This window comes from Mastigoproctus giganteus, chromosome 6, assembly GCF_048544385.1.
Source record: "Mastigoproctus giganteus isolate SK-2022 chromosome 6, ASM4854438v1, whole genome shotgun sequence".
NCBI lineage: Eukaryota > Metazoa > Arthropoda > Arachnida > Uropygi > Thelyphonidae > Mastigoproctus > Mastigoproctus giganteus.
In genome coordinates, this window is record NC_143580.1 from 228,306,758 (window position 1) to 228,326,622 (window position 19,865).

General features: G+C 39.0%; 1 protein-coding gene across 2 annotated transcripts in view; it reads left to right on the forward strand.

Annotated features, from left to right (window-relative positions):
• Positions 1 to 19,865, forward strand: part of LOC150085063 (uncharacterized) — a 62,666-nt gene that overhangs the window by 17,227 nt on the left and 25,574 nt on the right. Inside the window, exon 1 of one of the 2 annotated variants that reach the window (XM_090376760.1) lies at positions 776 to 1,098. The exons of the other annotated variant lie outside the window; for it this stretch is intronic. Coding sequence (XP_090232886.1) covers positions 1,011 to 1,098 — 88 coding nt within the window. The 5' untranslated portion in view covers positions 776 to 1,010. Of the gene's footprint in view, positions 1 to 775; positions 1,099 to 19,865 lie in introns of those variants that run through there. 2 annotated transcript variants of the gene reach the window in all.

Sequence of the window (19,865 nt, forward strand, 5' to 3'; positions counted from 1 at the left end):
AGGAGGATTCTGATAAAGATCACAACATTCGTGAAGGAAAGCGACTTTTGGACATACAGTATAGTCATTATTTCCGAAATAATCAGATTTTAAGCGACTGAAATTCGCAATACTTCTTGAGTCATCCTCGTACTTGTTATCAGACCCTTTCGTAAGTTTATGAATTTTCTCCCAAGAGTTGATATTAAATGTTGTAAATTGATGAAATCAATATAAAAAAAGAACCAGCAACAACCATTTAACTGTTGTTTTGTGAATTTTATACGTAGAACAAATTCTTGAAATCCGTTCTACGTATTTCAAGAATTCGTTCTATACGTAGAACGAATGTCTCGGTTGTGTTTACTTTTGACCTTATTCTAACCATGTTGGCAATGCATTTTATATTCTAGCGAAATCCTTCGTACTTTTTGAATGTAAGACAGTAAAGCTGCTTAGATGTGAAAAAAACCTTACAGTATAACTTTTCTCTTATACTGTTTGGCAACACTACCACTCGCTGTGTCCTTCTCGAATATTCGATAATTTCATAAAATGCCAGCGAGCTTCATGCCTTCCCTTTGGAAGTTTTCAGAAGACTGTTGTGTATTTGCGTTGTTTCTTGTAAGTGGATTTGTTCGGTTGCCGTACGCTCATCCCTCATGCGTTTCGTTACAGTGTCCATGGCAACCCCTCCATATTAATCGTACACACTGGTCGATATGAGGAAGGGGGCGCTACTGTTGGGGTGATGCTGGAGGGAACTGTGACGTCACTAGATCCTGGCGATCTCCTACAACCGCAGTTCGACTGTGAGGGCATGGCCGTCAGACATAAGAAAACAGATTCAACAGTTCGCCTTCTCTTTGGACTCGCCCTGCGTCGCCAACGGAAACAATAAAGCTAGTGTGTGCGCCGCCCGTCGTCCAAATCGATTCGCAGTTAGAAAACGAAGGTCACTTCATCACCCATCGCAACAACAGCTGGAAGAGTAGCCAAGGAAGGACACCTTCAACACGTGGCTGTAAGAGATGCAGTTTACCATATGGATATGGATCCTGGCGATGTCCGGAAGAATAGGGCAGGTCTTCTTGGTGACCCCCCGTACTCCAATAGAAGGTAAGTGCATGACTTTGTTAGCGAGCATTTCGTGAGTGTGCAGAGGTTCATCACTATGGCCAATGAATTGCCATCTGCCTCTTGAGCTAGGAGAGCATCATTCTTAGTACCTTTTAGAGAAAACAGAATGTTACGAACCGCGTCAAATTTTCCATTAAATTGGAACCAGACAGGAAAGTTTCCAAATTCGTTCATGGGACATTTTGTTCCCATGAAGTAACTGTCATTTAAAATGTTGAAGCGCATGTCCCGTCTTTCGAAATTTTACAGAAGATAAATTCAACTGGAGATGTGTGATCCATCAAAAAAGCCGATGAAGCCCCATTTCGTGGTAATCAGCATTCCGCTAAGGCTGTTGAATTTCTGTAATATATTGTGGAATTTTGCTAATCCAAAAGATAGTTTGATTTTCCAATATCTCTGACTGGGAATTTTAATAATATATAATGCACATCTTTTATTAAAATATAACTGTGAATTTCGAGTAGTTTTATTTATTTATTTTTGCTAAAATATTTCACGCTTTATAAATATAAAATATTTATAAAGCGAATAAATAAATAAATATTTATTTATAAATATAAAATATTTATAAAGCAAAAATTGGATGTCAAAAAACAAAGCTTCGTCTGCTTATAGATGAAAATAAAATTGTACATTTCATCTTTTGGCGCTTGACCTCTCAAAACGTATTAAGTGCTTAATGCACTCCTGACATCTAGCTTTTAATTTTTGTCTATTTAGAGAAAATTAATCATTATTTAATAATAAATAAATTATTATTTATTATATTTATTTAAATAATAATAACAGAAGGAATAATAACGTAAAGGTAGTTTGTGAAGGGAACCAAATGTACAGAAAGAGCAATCGAATACTTCCCTTTCCTTAAGGGCAGGATCACTTCAAAATTCATCCTCACCTTAAGGCACCTGCAGCAAATCTTCAGATATTTATAGATTTGCCGCTCGGTAAGATTACCTGCCTTGAGCTTCCTTCAGTTATCTATCAACGCTTTATCAATGAGGGAAGCACGCATGCGCAACACACCTCGAGATTTCCCAATGTTCTTCCTCTGGTGGTACGTAGTATGAGCCACGCAGTCTAGACATCTTGAATAAATATGCTGATTGTAATCTTATCTTTAGCACTCTGTAAAACAACGAGTTGTAAGTTCTGAAACGTTTTTAACTATTTTAATAGTTAGGCGATTTATTCGAAGTTGCACAAAAGATTGTATTTTTAATAAACAAATTAAGTTATAAGATCATCAACAATATCATTTACCCTACAGGTTGTCTAATAGAACATTCGTTAAAAAAAAAATAAATAAAATTACTTGACTTCTCGTACAAGTAAATATATACAACTAATGTACCCTCACTTGTAGCGAAGTGGAGAGCGTCGCTGCTCCACTGAGCTATTTTTAATATTTTGATTGATATTTTTTATAAATTATGGAAAAGGATTAATAGGGTTCCAACTACTATATTGCTGTAAATAAGGTTGACTGAGCTTAAGGGTGGCGAAAGATTAAAATAAAAAAATAATAATAATTCGTAAATATGTAAGCGAGCCCAATAGGAATGAATTCAGGAAAGTTATTAGCTATAAAGATAATTTCTGCCAAATATGAAAAGTTTTGAGAGTGATGTTGAACAAGAAATGATGTTTCAATCTTATCCAACGTCTGGTTCATCTCTTTTCACGCCAGCCCCAGTCTATAAATCGTGCAGTACGTCCGAATGGTGCTAGAAGATTTACTCCTAATCTAGACCTGACTCTAGACCTATCATTGAGCATGTCCAGTCATTGTATATAAATCCCTCTCTGGTTGCTCAGTGGTTATAATTACACTCCTTCCACAATGGGTGGAACAAGTGTTAGTTAGAATCTGACAATGACGTGAAGAAATTTTTATGGCTTTTCACACCGTGGCTGAGTTAGTCGGTACGAAGCAATGGTTGCATGTTTTTTTCTCTCAGAAATCGAGGAAAACAGTTACAGATACGATATACTGACGCCTCATAGCCTTAGTTGCTTTGGTCATGATTAACAGCATACACACACAGCGTATATAGCCACACACACACAGCAGTTTTACTGTTTAAGATTATTTAGTAGCGAACTCTGGCGATTTCAGCTGGATAATGCAAATACTTCTATGCAATATTTAAATCACGTAGAGGTCAGTCCAATCGTTTCATTCCAAGTTTATCATCGTATGATAGAGACCAAAAGGTTTTTATTGTTGTTATTATTATTATATTAATACATTCCTATTCAGTGAGGGTGACACTAGAAAGGAGTCAGTCTTGCTCTGGATTATTCATTCTTCCTTCGAATGAATGTTTACAAGAGCTCCAGAGTGTTTCTATGCGCATGCGTGACTCATTTGATATACCTGTGCCATGAGAGTTTTAGAATGGCACATCGCTTTCAGCTATTGACTTACGAATAAGACTGTCATATAACATTCAATCATTTATAGCAATGGATCTTATTAATTCCATCCACGCATCAATCTAATCATTAAACGAATATGTGTGGAATTTATCTATGTTCGAATTCCATCAATGACGCGAGAAATTTTATGGGCCTTTTTCACAACGTGACTGAGTTAGTCGGTCTCAGGCGAGGATAGCATGGTTTTTTCTCCCTGAAGCTCGGGTTTTTCATCCAGCAAACAGAGAATTGACCACAGAACACACGCAAAGGATCAAAATTATTAAAATTAATGTGGTTCAATCTAAGAATTATATGACCGACCTGTGTAAAATCTGTGTAGGCAATTTTCACAAGATACTTGAAAAATTTGGCATCCTACTGTCTGCCTTAAAAAATTGCGATATATTATATATAGAGGGCGTTCTTTAATATTTACACAATTCTATATAATATCTGTAAACGTGTACTTGCATTTTATTTTATTTTATTTTATTTTTTCTACCAAAAAACGTTAGAGAAGAATATGTTAAGTGTATAGTAAAACAGGATTGGATTTATATGATTTGGATACAAGCGATGATTTTTAGTCGCATATCTATCGCTTAAATCATGAACCGTCTGTATTTCCAACATTATGCTTCGTAATCTTTGGTTTGCCATCCACCAAACTGGTAACTATTGACATCTTTTTCGATAATTCTAGTTGCCATTGATGGATAGCATTACGCGTTTACATTTCGTGCAAATTTTCGCACGAAAGAAAAGACTACAGTATATGGTAGATAAATTCTCTCTCAAACGTAACTTTTATGCAAGCAGAATTCAAGACATCAACAAACATCCCCTCCACTACACCATAAATATATAAACTGCAAGTATCAGACATTTCCTTTATTGATTCTGATAATCGATGTCCCACTGTACTTAGAATTTTCTTACAATTTTTAAGATAAACTATATACACTCAGTGATAACTGAATTGGACCCATCTGTCCTGGGCTATGCCGCGTCTAGTCGTGCAAGTCAAAGTGATAAAGTAGCAGTTATTGGGCGTAGCGAAGATATCACGAAATTTTGAAAAGGACATGATTTCGGGAACTCGTGGGTCGGGTGCTTTCATATTGGAAAGCATGTCTTGCGGTTGCTCACGGTCCACTGTGGTTAAGGGTACACACGAAGAGGTCCGTCAGTGTGTTTCGCCAGATATTTGGATTCATCCATCAGCACACTCCTTTCCAGTCCTCCAGTGTCCAACCAGCTTGTTGTCAGCACCATAGCATTAGCCGTCGACGATGGTCAGCAGCGAGGAGAGGGTGTCTCTTGGGTCGTTTGCTGTGGAATCCCATACGTCTGAGTGTGCGATGCATCATCATTGGGATATTGTTCTTGGGTTTCCCATATTGTATTGCGATGTCAATTGTCGCACAGTGAATCCTTCGCTCACCACGGCCATACACCTTGCATAATTCTTTACAGTTCTGTCGGATCCGTCAATGACCAGAGAAATTTTATAAGCTTTTTTTCACTCCTTTCGTCCAGGAAAACAAACAAATCGAACATAGAACACACGAAATTTATGGACATATTACACATGAATAGATGAGTTAGTCTTCTCAAAGGCCCTCATAAGTAGCACAGTTGGTAGAATAGCTATCCTCCCCCACACCGGACGGGAAAAGACCTCAGTTCGAGTTCCGTTGATGACGTGAGATATTTTTATGGGCCTTTTTCAGAACGTGGCTGAGTTAGTCGGTCTCAGGCAAGGGTAGAATGGTTTTACTCCCGGAAACTCCGGTTTTCCGACCTGCAAACAAAAAATCGACCACAGAACACACGCAATTTACAGATATATACACGGAGCAATATGGCCTTAGTTGCTGATACCCCTAAAATCCTACTACAAAAATATCTCATGTGAGCCACTGGCCTTTGGCCGTGACTGGACAGTTGCAACTTTACTTATTTATCTACGGTGTATTCATCTAGTTGAAATGAAGATTCTCTCTCTCTCTCTCTCTCTCTCTCTCTCTAACAACATAATATGACTTCTTCTTTTTTTTTTTTTTCTTAATTTAAGCTCTGACCTTTCTTTTTTCCCCAATATGTAGCCCAAGTTTCTTTGAAGATGATTCAAAACACCCAACTCAAGTCAAAATTAATGAAACAAAAGCATGAAAATTTCTTATTTCTTCTCTCTCTTGTATGCATAACTTTCATGTGCGTGTTATACTGAGGTTATCTCTATTTTTCAAAAGAGGTGCAAACCTCCAACAAAGAACTATCTTTAATATTTTCTTTTTACTTTAAAGAAAGTTTGCACGGAAGTTTATCAAATGCTAGTTGAAGTGCACGGAAGCAGCCTTCGGCACTGAGAACCTTCGTGAAGAAAGAAATAAGTGGAAAAACAAATGGGCCTGTAGTAATGCCCATAGTTTTTATGGAGGCAAGGACTGCTACTGCAAGCGCAATCGTGATATTGATGGAGCTAATAGGAGATTACTTTCTCCTTGGAGACCGAAATTACCCATATGCATAAGTGTCTTTATGTATGCGTGTAAGAAACTGGCAGTAGCTTTTCTGAAAAATGATAATAGAGTAGAATCTACGTCATTACCTTTATCTTCAACAAAATTTCAGATTCGATATTGGCTTTTTATTTTTCAAACATGTAAGGGTTGTAAAGTGTATACAACTTCTTTTAATTAACCACAAAAATAAAAATCTGGAAGTTAAATCTTAGGATCCTGTCGCTAAATAGCATCAACGTCTTACAGGCCTGACAGCGCTGAACTATGCTCGATATAGGAATGTCTATGAGATTCTGTGGCAACAAATCCAATTCTTCTACCAGCGCAGACCTTAGCTCACCAAGTGACCCAGGAGTTGATTGTGGGCGTGCATTGCGATGCCAAGGACGTCCTGCACATGTTCGATCGGTTTTAAATCTGCTGCTGGCCACGACAATCGTTGTATATCTTCGGTTTCAAGATATTCGTCCACCGCTTGAGCTCTATATGCAGTGACATTTCGTGCAAGAAAATAAAATCTGGTCCAATCGCACCCCTAAAAAGTTTAGGGTTCGAGCATCTGTTCTTGGTACCTCTGCACAGTTACGGTATCGCTGTCAAAAGAGAAGAGGGATGTCTATGAAGAGGGATGCGGCCATTGATCATTATTCCGCCCCACACGAGAACACCGCCTTCACCGTAAGTGAACCTCTGGTTGATGTTGGAGTGATGGTACCATGTTCCTCGTTGTCTACAGATGAAATAACGTCTAAAATCTGTTTTTAGGCTAAAATGGACTCATCAGAGAACAGAACTGTACCCCATTTTTCAGGGCTCCAAGTCACATTTTCATGGCACCAGTTTCGACAAGCTCTGCAGTGTTTTGGGGTTAATGATATACAAACCAATAGCGTCCTTAAGTAGAGTCCATTTGAATTGAGCCTTCTTAGCACAGTTCGGTTGGAAATGTTTCCACCTATTGCCATACCAACCTCAAGAGACAGTTGATGACGGGCATAGTGTTCTCTTGCTATTAGAGCCAGATAGGGGTCTGTTCTGGTTAATGTAGCGGTCGGGCGACCATGGCCAGCAGTTCTTGCAATGGTTCCTGTCTCTTGAGAGAGAGAGAGAGAGAGAGAGCAAAAGCGAGGCAATGTAGATAAAGGCATTCTCCCTAGTTATCGATGGAACATTGGCTCCACCAAGTGAAAGGGGGAGGGAAGAAAAGCCACCCAGGGTATACTGGGTGGCTTTTCTTCCCTCCATGCAAACAGGTGTGGTCGCCTGTTTGCATTGGAGCGGTCTTAAACCACTGGATTCTACCCAATCAGAGGACTGGGTCAGTAGCATCCTACCCAGGGTATACCCAGGTTAGAGTGATCAGGTGAAATTCTACACAGCTATGTGACTGGGTTAGCAAGGGGATCCTACCCTGGATGTTCCAGCGTTAGCAGTCCATGTAGGTTAACGTTTTTCACCCGGTGTGGGGAGGACGGTGACGATACCAATGTGCTACCGGCGCAGACACATTGCTTCCATAGTGCCAAGACAACACTGCGTGACACATTAAGCCAACGTGCCAATTCCGCCTGCGACTGCTCAGCTTCAAGTCGCCCGACGGCCTGCCATCACAAAGACACCTAAACGATGATGACTTGCCATTCGGAGTACTGGAGTTGTGGCTATCCCACTGAGCAAGCCAAAAAACAGGAATGAAGTGATGTAGTGACAATTCGTGTTTTTATCGGCACAAATAATTTGCATAATGTGCGCCTTTGTAAGGTGATAGATCGATTTCTATTGGATATTCGGAATTTGCATGCCAGGATGACTATTATATCAAATATTCCCCTTTGGGGATAGTGTTTACAATAAAATATTCATGAAAAACATTTTGTTCTGTTAATTTTGTCGAGCAGTGTATATGCGCTCACATCCAAGGGTCGGTCCATAAATAAATAAATATTTGTTTATATTCCGCACGACCAAAGCAATTTACAAGATCGAAAGAATACAAGAAACAGCACCGTATTTAGCAGTCACGGGCTTGAACCCCGGTCACTCAAAGCACGTGTACTTAGGCACCCTCCTGCCTGACCACTCGCTACGACAGCCGTGATTGCTGTTTGGCAATAAAAGTGTAAAGTCAACAGATACAAAGTTGAAATATATATCATTCATTAAACAAACACTGAGAAGCATGTTTGCATTATTCTATGTATATTGTTTGTTTATAAATACATTGGCCATCGTTCTTTCCAACTCACGTATGCACTAGGGTGAAGGATGGATCCTACCGTTGAAGTAGGCCTATTACTATGTTTTTCAGCTCGTCATCATTCAAAGAGCGTTTTCCACGAAGATGTCTTTTCATATGTCCAGACAGAAAAATATCAGCGGGAGCTAATTTGATCTATATGCAGGATATGACAAAAGTGAATTGCAATTTTCACCTGAGTCATATGGGCAAGTAGTGTGTGGCCTGGCATTATCATGATGTAGTGTGATTTCTTGTCCTGTGAAAGCCTTCCTTTTCTGTTTTGTATTATGCTTATAGAGTGTTTGGCAATATCTTTCCTTATTACTGGCAGTAGAGAAAGACAATAGGGATTTTGCCTCAGAGTTGTTTATGATGTACGATCCTGACCTGAACGTTCTACAACTTGCTGATGACACATTGGGACAAACCAGGCCATCCCGCAACTTGGCATTGTAACTGTCTCATCTCTAGTGTCCGACGATTCTCTGAGCAGTAAATGCTGGTAAATCCACCGCAGATGACATTTTCAGATGATCATTATGACAATTGACAAGTATGTTGTCTTTGGCAGCGGTAGTTCACGAACCAGAGGGATCTTCCACATGATTCACTATTTAACGGTAATTGTCGCGCCTGAATTTGTACGTTCTCGGCCTGCTTATTGGAGAACTTCATAATGTACAGATGCATATCGGTACATAAACGTATGCTGTCACTAAGGCTACAATGATACTATGCGGCAAATTGTTCCAATAAATCATGGAACGATTTCTTCAAATTGCTTTGACTAGTACCGGTACAACCACGAAAATACTGTACATTGTTCTTTTACTACATAAATGAAATCACGAAACTGAAAGGTAACCCGTTTTATTGAACAACGGCTGGCACGCTCTTGGCCAAAGGCTTGTATGATGTCAATTATTATGATGAGTTTTTCAAATAGTACAAACGTGATTGAAAAAATAAATAGGCTACATGATGGAAAGATTCTGGTATCATATTTGTAATCTTCTTAAAAAGAACTTACTGAAATCACCTGACATCACTCGAAGGAGAAAAGTTTTATTGTACTGCGTAATCACTACACTGTTAAAGTGTGGTTATTACATTACAACAATCTATCATTAACTTATACATTTTTGTATTTAATAGTGATAGCCAAGGTGCGGATGATAATAATGCAATTCTAATACTAATAATTTAATTCCAAACGGAAATATGGTATGCTTTTCTGAGAATAGTTGGAAGCTAACCACTATAGTGCATTCCCACGTGTCCCGAACGTTGCGACTGAATCACTTGCCTAAAAAAGGAAAGAAAAAAGGTGCTTATATACCACATGCCACTCTAACTGCAGCCCGATTTTAGCTTCTTTTTTGCGTTTTTTTTTTTTTCTCTTCTTCAACTAAGGAAAAACTTTTATGGCATTCTTCGTAGTTCAAAGCTGTGACAAGGCGATTCTTAAAGGAAACAGTGCTGGATAAGTGTACTACGTGCCAAGGTCGTTATTTTCAAAAGGACCATCTCTTTATAACAATGAAACTTTTTCTTTACATTAAAGTGAATGCCAGTATTTCTTGAGTATATTTTGTATCTTTATATACGAAACTCTAATAGACTTTGCAAAAAATTTCGAAGTAGTTCTCTCAAATGGATTTTGATGAAAATATAAAAGAGTAATCATTTAATACAAGAAATAAATGTCAGAAAAGTTTTGTGCGTGGGAGAGGTCTAGGTTAAAACCTTTTTCCGAAACTGGAGGGATTCTTAAAAGCCTCTTCAATTGAGGCTATAGTTAGCCGATCTCGGGCTGTGGGAATAGGATATTTTTCATAGTTTTTCCACTCGCATAACAGGAAAATCTGCCCTTGACCACACATTGTATTTTACACAAATAAAGATTATATGAATCTGTGAGTTAGATCAACCCAACCATGTTACCTTCGAAAGCTGCTTCAGCGAAGATTTTATAATGCGAATCTTGTTTAAAATCATGGCTCTCATTACAGTAACACCAACTTATAAAAATGACCAGATATCTGAGTTAATTTGCGTTTAAGTAATATTAGAATTATCTCTCCGTTGCTCCTGCCATGAATTAGGACAAAATTGCTAGCATACCGTCTATGAATCTGAGTTCCATCACCTCGTTCTTCTATTTTATTTTAACTTCCACCAATTGCAGGTCTTCCATCCCTAAAACTTGTCTGCTACTATATGAGCGATGAAAAATTGCAGAAAAATCAGATATGATAAACACAGTCGACCGAATTATAGAGGAATACTCCCCTTATTCACCCATCCACTAGGGAATAATCCGTTTTTAGTGTTTATTATACTCCTATAATCACAACAAACACAGACCGGAGCACTTGGGGGAAGACTTAGACTCACACTAAACATTTAACCTGTTGGGAACAGTAGTAAATCCAAAAAAATAAATTTATATATATTTTTTTTCTCACAACCATTTTGAGTCTCTCAGCATAAATATTAATAACAGAAAGTTAAGAAAATAAATTTATATTTCATTATTCATAATTAGAGAGGCAAATACACACTTTTTAAATATAAAATCATCAATAGAAATAAATATATATATTTAATTTTTCATTATCTTTTTTATCTAAACACGATCGAGCAATGTGACTGGAAAAGGGGTTATTTAGTGTGTAAAGCATATTAGCATCAATTAACCGTTATCAATGGACACGCAGTTTTCCATTAGAAACAGTAGTTTGGCAGTCAGCCATTTACACTTCGCTGAAAACAAACCTGCTATGTTCGTTAAGTGGCATTAGTCACGAAACTACTCTTTGATAAATGTCACCAACACTCCTGCAAATAATAATCATCGCGTGCACTTCCAAAAATAATATAATGTCAGTTTTCGATGCCTTTAATTAACTTTCTACGAAAATAAAGTTCTAAAATTAAAAGTTCAGAATGAATTATCCGCTAGAGGTCTCAGTTGGCATTTTGTTAAAATAACGGTTATCACTCCATATTGAGCTATTTTCGAAACACCAAAATCAAATAGCACGTGACGATAAACTATTTTCACTGTGAATAAAACGAAATGTGAATTTGTATTTCTTCCCTTTCCTTATATTGCTTTCATTAATAATTTTCGCATATTTTTACGAAAGAGCAAAATTGATTCGTAACCGGAAGTAAGTAACTTTACAATTTTAATATCGTTTGGATGTTTCACCCGTACTTCTGCTTGCATTAATTACAATCGATGTGTACCAAGAAAAGGTAAATGAGTTTTATTATCGATATAATATTTATTATACAGTAATTCGAATTAATTTTATTGTAATGTAAAGTGTAGGAAATAAATAATTGCAAATTTATTACAACTGTGCAACGAATTATTCGTCGCGTGTAATCGGGTTAATAATAAGCAATATAGCGTTTCAAGTACTGCATATAATAATTTTAGTAATTTGTACGAATAACAGCAGAGAATATTAATTAATAAAGCTTACCTATTTATTATACAAATCTGCAATGCGTATTTATTTATGCGTGCATTTGTACAGCCGGGAATGGCGTGATCACAAGCCATGCTATATAAGAGTGACATTACTCTTATAACCTGGAGTATAATTTGTTATTATTTTCTAAAATAAAATATAGAAAATAATATTTTATCCGAAAATTTATTTATTTATAGCTCTGTGAGTCTCATACGTACAAGGAACTTAGTTTATATGTTAGAAGGGAACCCGCAAGAACGTAATATTTCATTATGTAACCCGTAATGTATTAAGTACGTAATGTTCTGTATTTTAATGTAGACTTTTATAAATTATCTAAAATTTTTAAATTACTTATGATGATGCCTTTTGACTTGTAGGCCAGTCTCATTTCATAAATTTTTACAAGTTGCTTTAAAATTCATTAAAGTAAATTATGCAACTACAATTACAGCAGTATACAATCTGATTCCAATTTTCGTGAATTTTAGGCGCTTTAGCGCATTATGTACAGTATATAATGCGTCTATTGTCTTCACAATGCCCTTCCGTCTGACCGTCCGCAGGTAACAACTTGATTCCCAGTGGATGAATCTTTATGAAAATTTATATTTGGGCCTTTTAAAAAGATTGCCTGTCCATTGAAAAATTTCGTTAATATCGGACCAATATAAATCCGGCAATCATTATTTCATTTTTTTTTTCCGCCCTCGTGTAATAACTCAACTCCCAGTGGATGGGTTTCATGAAAGTTTATACTTAGGCCTCTTAGGACGATTTAATTAAAATCGGACCAACAGAAATCCGGCAATTATTATTTGTTTTTCCGTCCGTTCTCGTGTAATAGCTCTACTCCCAGGATGCAGTCTCCTCAAATTTTATACTTAGGCCTTTTAGAAAGATTTGTCGAGCCTACCCAAATATCATTAAAATGCAGGGCAGAAGATGACAGACTTATTCATTATTAATCATTTGAAACAAGTTTAAAACTTTTTTTTATTAGTGTATTTCATATTACCCATTAGGGTATTTTAGAGTCTGTAAAAAAACGTTCATTTCAGTGTACTGTAGTTCATCTAAAATAGGAAAAATATGTGATTATAAGTTAAATAAATATTTATTGCTGAAGATATACATAACAAAAGCGAAATACACTGAGTGATCACTGAATTGTGACCACCCCTATGAAAACTGAAGGTGACCCGTTGACCACGTGAAATACGAGAGTGCAGAGTTAGTCGACCTACGTAACATAGAAAAGGTATCAGTGGTTCTGTAGGTAGTAAAATTCCGAGCGTTATGGGTAAAATGAAGGATTTATCGGACTTTGATGAAGGACAGATTGTGGGTGCTCGACGAGCTGGTGCCTCGATTTTCCAAACGGCTGAATTGGTGAGTGTTCGAGAGCCGCCGTAATTAATGTGTACCAGGACTGGCATCAAAATGGTCAAACAACGACCCGACGGCAAAACTGGAAAGGTCAGCGAAAGGTTGATGTTAGAGGTGAGCGCCGGTTCCGACGACTCGTACAGCGCAGCACTGCTATCCAATACAACATGGGCCAACCCGGAACAATATCTGGCATGACGTGTATATGTAATGGGCGGGACCTAGAAAGTTTGTTCAACTCCGCCTCGTATCTCTGTGAAGAACAGTATCACTACAAATGGGCCAGATGTGTGCGACGTAGGTTTGTGTGTATTATGTGTTTGTTCTGTTGTTGTTGTGTCTGGCCGCTTGGCTACCCAGAAGCATCAGTCACCTGGACAGATGATTCTGGGTACTCGTCCACACCACGGGAAGGTGGGTCAGTCCCAGTAAAACACGTACTGTCTCAAAAGAGACGCTGATCTCCCTAGTGTCGCCAGAAGGTGGGCCAGGATCCTCTGGGGGCCCATTCCAGAGGGGGGAAGGGAGAGAGAAAAAAAAAGGAAAAGCCACACATGGTGCAGGTTATGAAAAAAAAAAAAATTAATTAATTATTAATAATAATAATAATAAATAAAGAAGAGAAAGTTAATAATAAATAAGTAATTAATAAAAATAAGCAGACAATAAATTTCAATAAGGCCATATCTAAATGGCAAATTAAGCAGGGAAAAAAAAAATTGGTGCGTTTGAGGAAAAAATAAAATAAAATAAAATAATAAATAAAAAAAAAATAGCTGCACCGGATAACTAACTCCAGGCAGAACGCGACGAAAAAATAAAAATAAATAATAATAAGTAAATAGATAAAAAAAAAAAAAAAGTTTTTCACTGTGGTCTTTCAGTTCTTTGCACGAGTATTTTTAATGCATCTTGCTTCAGCATGGGTTTGCCTTCTACGCTCGAAGACTTGTGCAGCATAAGTCTGCAGCGCTGAGAGGTTTTCTGGTGTTCGGAGTAGGAGATCCGGTTGATGCTCAGTGATGTTTCGTACTGCCTGTGTAAGAGTTCTTCTGATGCCTTCATACAGCGGACATTCAAATAGCAGATGCTTCCAGTTCTCCTTTTCTCCACAGAAATAGCCATCTGTTGTAGACAGTCCTAGCTGAAAAAGCTTCTCGTTGAGGAAGCCATGTCCAGTGACCAAGAAGGAGGATTTCAAGATCAGCGACAGCCAGGACTTCAGTTTTCATTGCAGTAAATGAGACCCCTGGAAGGAATTTTCTAGTGATGGCGCCTGTTACAGAGGTATCCCATCTGGTCTGCCAAATGTTTATTAGTTCATTGTAGCACCTGAGTCTTTCGGTTTTGGGGTTGTTGTTTAGATCCAGTTCAATTTCAAGGATTTTAGTTGGAATTTTCTTCTTGATCCTGAAGTTTAGATCTCGATAGATGACGTACAAATCCAGTGGTAATGTTCCGGCGATCACTTGAATGGCAGCTGTGGACACTGTTCGGCAAATTCTATGAGTAGACAAAAGCATGCTTTGCTGGATGGAGTTAAGTTTGTCTCTCATTTTATCACTCTATGAAACCATGCTCCAGCCGCATATGTCACAATAGGCAAAAAGACCGCTCTGTAGTATAAGGACAGAGTTTTATTTGAGAGTCCCCAGTCACATTTTGAAAATCTAATGATGGCCGCTGAAAATCTTTTAGCCTTGGTCCCTAGGTGCATAAGATGTTCGTGGAAGCTCAGCTTGTGATCAATAATTACCCCCCAGGACTTTCGTCTGTGTTACGATCGGGGGTTGCTTTCCAGAGATCTTAATTTGTGGTGGGCGTCTGAGATCTAGCTTGGATTTGAAGAGCATCATTTTTGTTTTATCCGGATTGATTCGTAGTTTGTTGAGCACCTAGGAGTTGAGATCGGACAGGATACGATTTGCTTTACACTCTAGGTCAAAGCGGGATTTTCCAGGAACAATGATAGTGAGATCATCTGCGAAAGCCACTATTTTTCATTCATCCAAGGTTGCATGTCATCCATGCATGTTTCACTGGCATGATTCTTATCTGGAATATGGAGGACCATATTCCAGACAAGGGTCCCTAGGACAGAACCTTGTGGGCAGGGCACCCTCGAGAGGTCGGTCTGTTTACCTGCAGGTAGTTGGATTTGACTACTATCTCGCGCTCTGTGAAATAATTTCGAAAGAGCTGATATAGCTGGAGGGAGCACTGAGCCTGGCGGAGGCGGGCCAATGCACTGTCCCACCAGACAGTGTCAAAGGCGCCCTCGAAATCAACAAAGGTAGCCAGTTCATATTTGGATGTAGAATTTTCTATGTGGAGGACCAAGTCAAACAGAACCTCCTCAGAAGAGCGCCCTGGCATAAAGCCATACTGTGCTAGGGAGAAGAGGTTTTGTTCACAGAGTAACTGCATGATTCTTAGTGCCATGAGTCTTTCCAGTATTTTCCCGAGATTTGCCAGGAGGGCAATAGGTCTGAGGGAGCGGGGGTCGTCAGGAGATTTACCAGGTTTCCTGATGATATCTGGCATAACCATGCGTCGCACGTATGGGCTATACCAGCAGACGACTCCTACGGCATCCTCTCCTGACCAAGGTTCATCGGCATAAAAGACTCGCCTGCTGCAAAGAGCATGCAAGTTGGACGTTAGAAGACTGGAAGAAGGTGTGCTGGTCGGATGAGTCACGTTATTTACTCCCTATATATTTATTATTATTTTTTTATTATTTTTATTATTATTTATTTATTTATTTATTTGCTCTTATATTAGGGCAGTAAGAGCTGGTAAATCAGAGGGTTCGGAGGGCGGCCGCGGCACATGCGTAGTTGTGGCTTACCTTCCTGTGGTGTAGACGGGCACTGGGCAGGCTTTCCAGGTGATCGCCTGCCTGGTGACAAAAGCGCCAGAAACAACTAAACAACACACTGCACAAACGTAATTAGTACACACATTTCTGGCCTGTTATAGAGCTCTGTATTCATCACAAGAGTACAAAGGCGGAGTTGAACTGATGTTCAGGTGCCGTCCTACATAAGATACTATACATGTCTACGTGTCGACATTTACTCCACACCGTGGATGGTCTTGTCCGTCATGCATAGTATGAAAAGTGCAGGCCGGGGGAGGCGGTTGTATGGTGTGGGGCATGTTTCACTGGCAGGAACTTGGACCCCTTTTGCATGTGGAACAACGTATCAGTGGTCTCCGCTATTGTCAACTGCTTGCTGACTGTGTACACCCCGCTATGTTACACTTTTTCCTGAATGGCGATGGTGTCTTCCAAGATGACAATGGACGAGCCATCGGGCACTTGTTGTGCAGGAATGGTTTGAGGAAAATAGTTCTGACTTCCAGCATTTCGACTGGCCTCAGAACTTCCCCCGATATCAATTCCATAGAGTACTTGTGGGACACTATGGAAAGGCATATCAGGCATCTGGATACACCAATCACCTCCATACCTGCATTGCTGGCCATACCTCCCAAACGCTTCAAACATCTTGTTGAATCAATGGCATGTCGGATAGCTGCTGTACTGAGGACAAAAGGAGGACCTATGAAGTATTAGGTAGGTGGTAATAATTCAGTGATCATTCAGTGTACATACACATATGAAGGCAGTTCCTTCCATGGCCGGAAAAATAACCAGGGCGATTGACGTAGTAGATGAATTAACTGGCAAAGAGAAAGCTGAAATTGAGATATCCGGTGTCTTCCACGTCTACTTTAATAAAGTTAGTAAAGAGTTAGTTATGAAAATTAAAACAATATATACCCCTAACAGGGAATGCTATTTTATTAGAATTAGCAAGTTTTCGGGGATTAGTTAGTATAATATTTAAAATTTGGCTGAATTTGCTGAGCTGACTTTGGAAGGCATTATGTTCTCAGATTTTCCGGCCATGCTATTATTATACCTTTTTGGTAGCGAATGTATAAAGATCCACATCGAGTGATTACTACTTTTAGCATTTGCCTAAGGAAAAAAACCTATCAGCCAAGTGCAGCCTGTTTCTATTGGTGGTTGGTGTAGGGGTCGCCCGAAGGGTGCAGAGTGGGATCCTACAGTGTACACTGTCTCACAGATCATGAGCTGAAATACTGCCTATGAGCATATTTACAGTAGCAGCGGGTCTTCTCTCAAAGGTTGAGTTATGGATCCTTGGAATTTTTAGGAATTTTCCCCAGGGCTTTGGTGCAACTGATAGGGCACACCATGTTTATGAGCTGCCCACCTGAGAAGCCAGTATTCTGAAGCATACAAAGGTTTCAGTTTGGGGGCTCTGAAGTGCGTGTTTCTGCTCCATACAGGTCTGCTGAAAATAAAGCTGTTGTAATGGACTTCCTTGAAATGCCAATTTCCCTGACATAGAGAAGGTGTTTCCTCCCAGAGGTTCTGGAAGAAAAACCCATGCTGCCCTCACTTGAGACCGACTGACACAGCAATGTTGTGAAAATGGCCCATAAAAATTCCTCGCGTCATTGAGGGGATTTGGACTCTGGTCTTTTACACCCGGTGTAGGAAGAACGGTAATTATTCCCACTGTTATTCACCAGGGCAACAGCTAATGCATCAGCTGATGACTGAAAGTCAGTGATATTGATGTCATGTGTTTTCTGGTTCGAGAACCTCGTAAACAGCTTAAGCCATTCTGAAATGAGGGGAGAGGTTTTGAAGATTCTGCCGAAGGTAATTTTTAATTGCACGGGGCTTTTATTGAATTCAGCTCTGTCTCTGGATCATAGGTAAGCAATACGGTGATGGATAGCCCAGTAGTTTTCCATATCTTGTGGAGGTTCTGTTTGTGTTTGAAGCGAGCAGTGAGAAAAGGAGACCACCATTCTTTTGTTCTTTCAGAGATTCATATGCAGCAAATGCAACAACAGAATTTAGCCAACATGGCATCAAGGTGACTGACTACCAAGACTCAATTAGAATTAAGGAGGCTGTCCCGAGGAAAGCAGATGCAGTGAAGATGCACTTGTTGATATCTAATTAATCAGAAGTAACTTTTACCCTTTGGACAGCGTTCGAGACATTACAATGAGAAGCTGGGAATTTTATGATTAATGAGATTGGCCTACGATCGAAATTGAAGTATGTTTCTGTCCCACAATCCAATGGCATGGCTGCAAAAAAAGAATAAGTTGAAGTGGTGGCGCCCTCTCGTAGCTTGTTTGTTAATTTTTTCAACCTTTAATGGCTGAAAAAAATGAAAAATGAAAAATTATGATTATTATTATTATTAGCTACATGTAGCTAATAATATGTTGCACAAGCCAAAAAAGAATTCCCCGGGTTACCCTGAGAGAGAGAGAGAGAGAGAGAGAGAGAGAGAGAGAGGAATCACCAAGAAAGAAAGAGAAGATTGATGATATTCAGCTCAGGACCCTGGGTGTGCCAAGCCCAAACTCACCAGATGTAAGCCCCTGGGGGGTTAGGGCCCGGATCAGCATTTTCTGTAAGTACCAGAGATAGGGTGGTAAATTGAAGTCTTCTACATTAAAATGCTCAGCAGAGGTGCTATTATTATTCAATATAAAAGAGATATTATTATTCAATATGCAGCTCCCTGGATAATGGCCTAATCTGGGATTGGAGTAATGTAGAGTAGTTACGTCAAGTAAACTATTCGTGGTATTGTACCAAGGTGTGAGACTGGATCGATAAATGTTTAGGGTAAGAATATTGTCATTGAAGAACATGGCCACACCACATCCCCTCTTAGAACCGCGTAAGGTGAAGAGGGTCTTGAATTCAGCAGCATGAGTGATGACAATTGATTCTGCAGCAGGATCAAGCCATGTTTCAACCACACAGGACATCTCTACAGCCAGACAGTAAATTCTGGTCTAAAGTTTCCAATTTATTTTCATATGCTTGCATTTTGATATAGAATCTTTAGTGCGTTGGTGCGCTGAAGGGTCACTGATGTTCGAGATTTGAACATCAGTGAACCTCTTTAGGGTGAGTGGAAGTCCGACACGAGATATGCACAGGGATCGGCAGGACCTCTTCATTAAAGCCGGTAACCACTGACACTATTGAAGAGATAGATGATTTTTTTTTTTGTCAAATAACTCGAAGTTGCAATGGGAGATTGAGGGCTTACAGCAACGTCCATTCGTACATCTGGAGAAGTAAGGGGTTGCTGTGGTAAAAGGGTCTTATCAAAGTAGCCAAGCGGCCATAAGGAAGGCTGTTGAAGTAGACGGAACTGGTCAGGAATACAGTCCAGAATCTTGGTTCGAAATTGCTGCAATGACACGGAGAAATTCAGTTCCTATTCGACTAATTTAATTTCTACAGAGATCGTTATAGGGTCAAACCTTGAGACAAATAAACTCTTGTTCTCTCTATTAGACTCTCTTGACATAAGTTTAAGTTTTGAATACCACTTATATCCCTTATGGGGCAGTATCATCATTTTTACTTATTTCAGTTTAATTAAAATAATATGCCGTTAAGATATAAATGATTTTAATTTCTTTATGTATTTTTATTTTAATAATCGAAAAAAAAAAAATGCCTGACGGTATAGCAGTGGCATCACTCTCTGGTAAAACGTAGTTTATCTTAACCTTAATCTGGTTCAACTCCAATCAGAGGGCGCTATGCGCTTAACTAAAGGAAACGTGCCTTACCAAAAGGGAATGAAT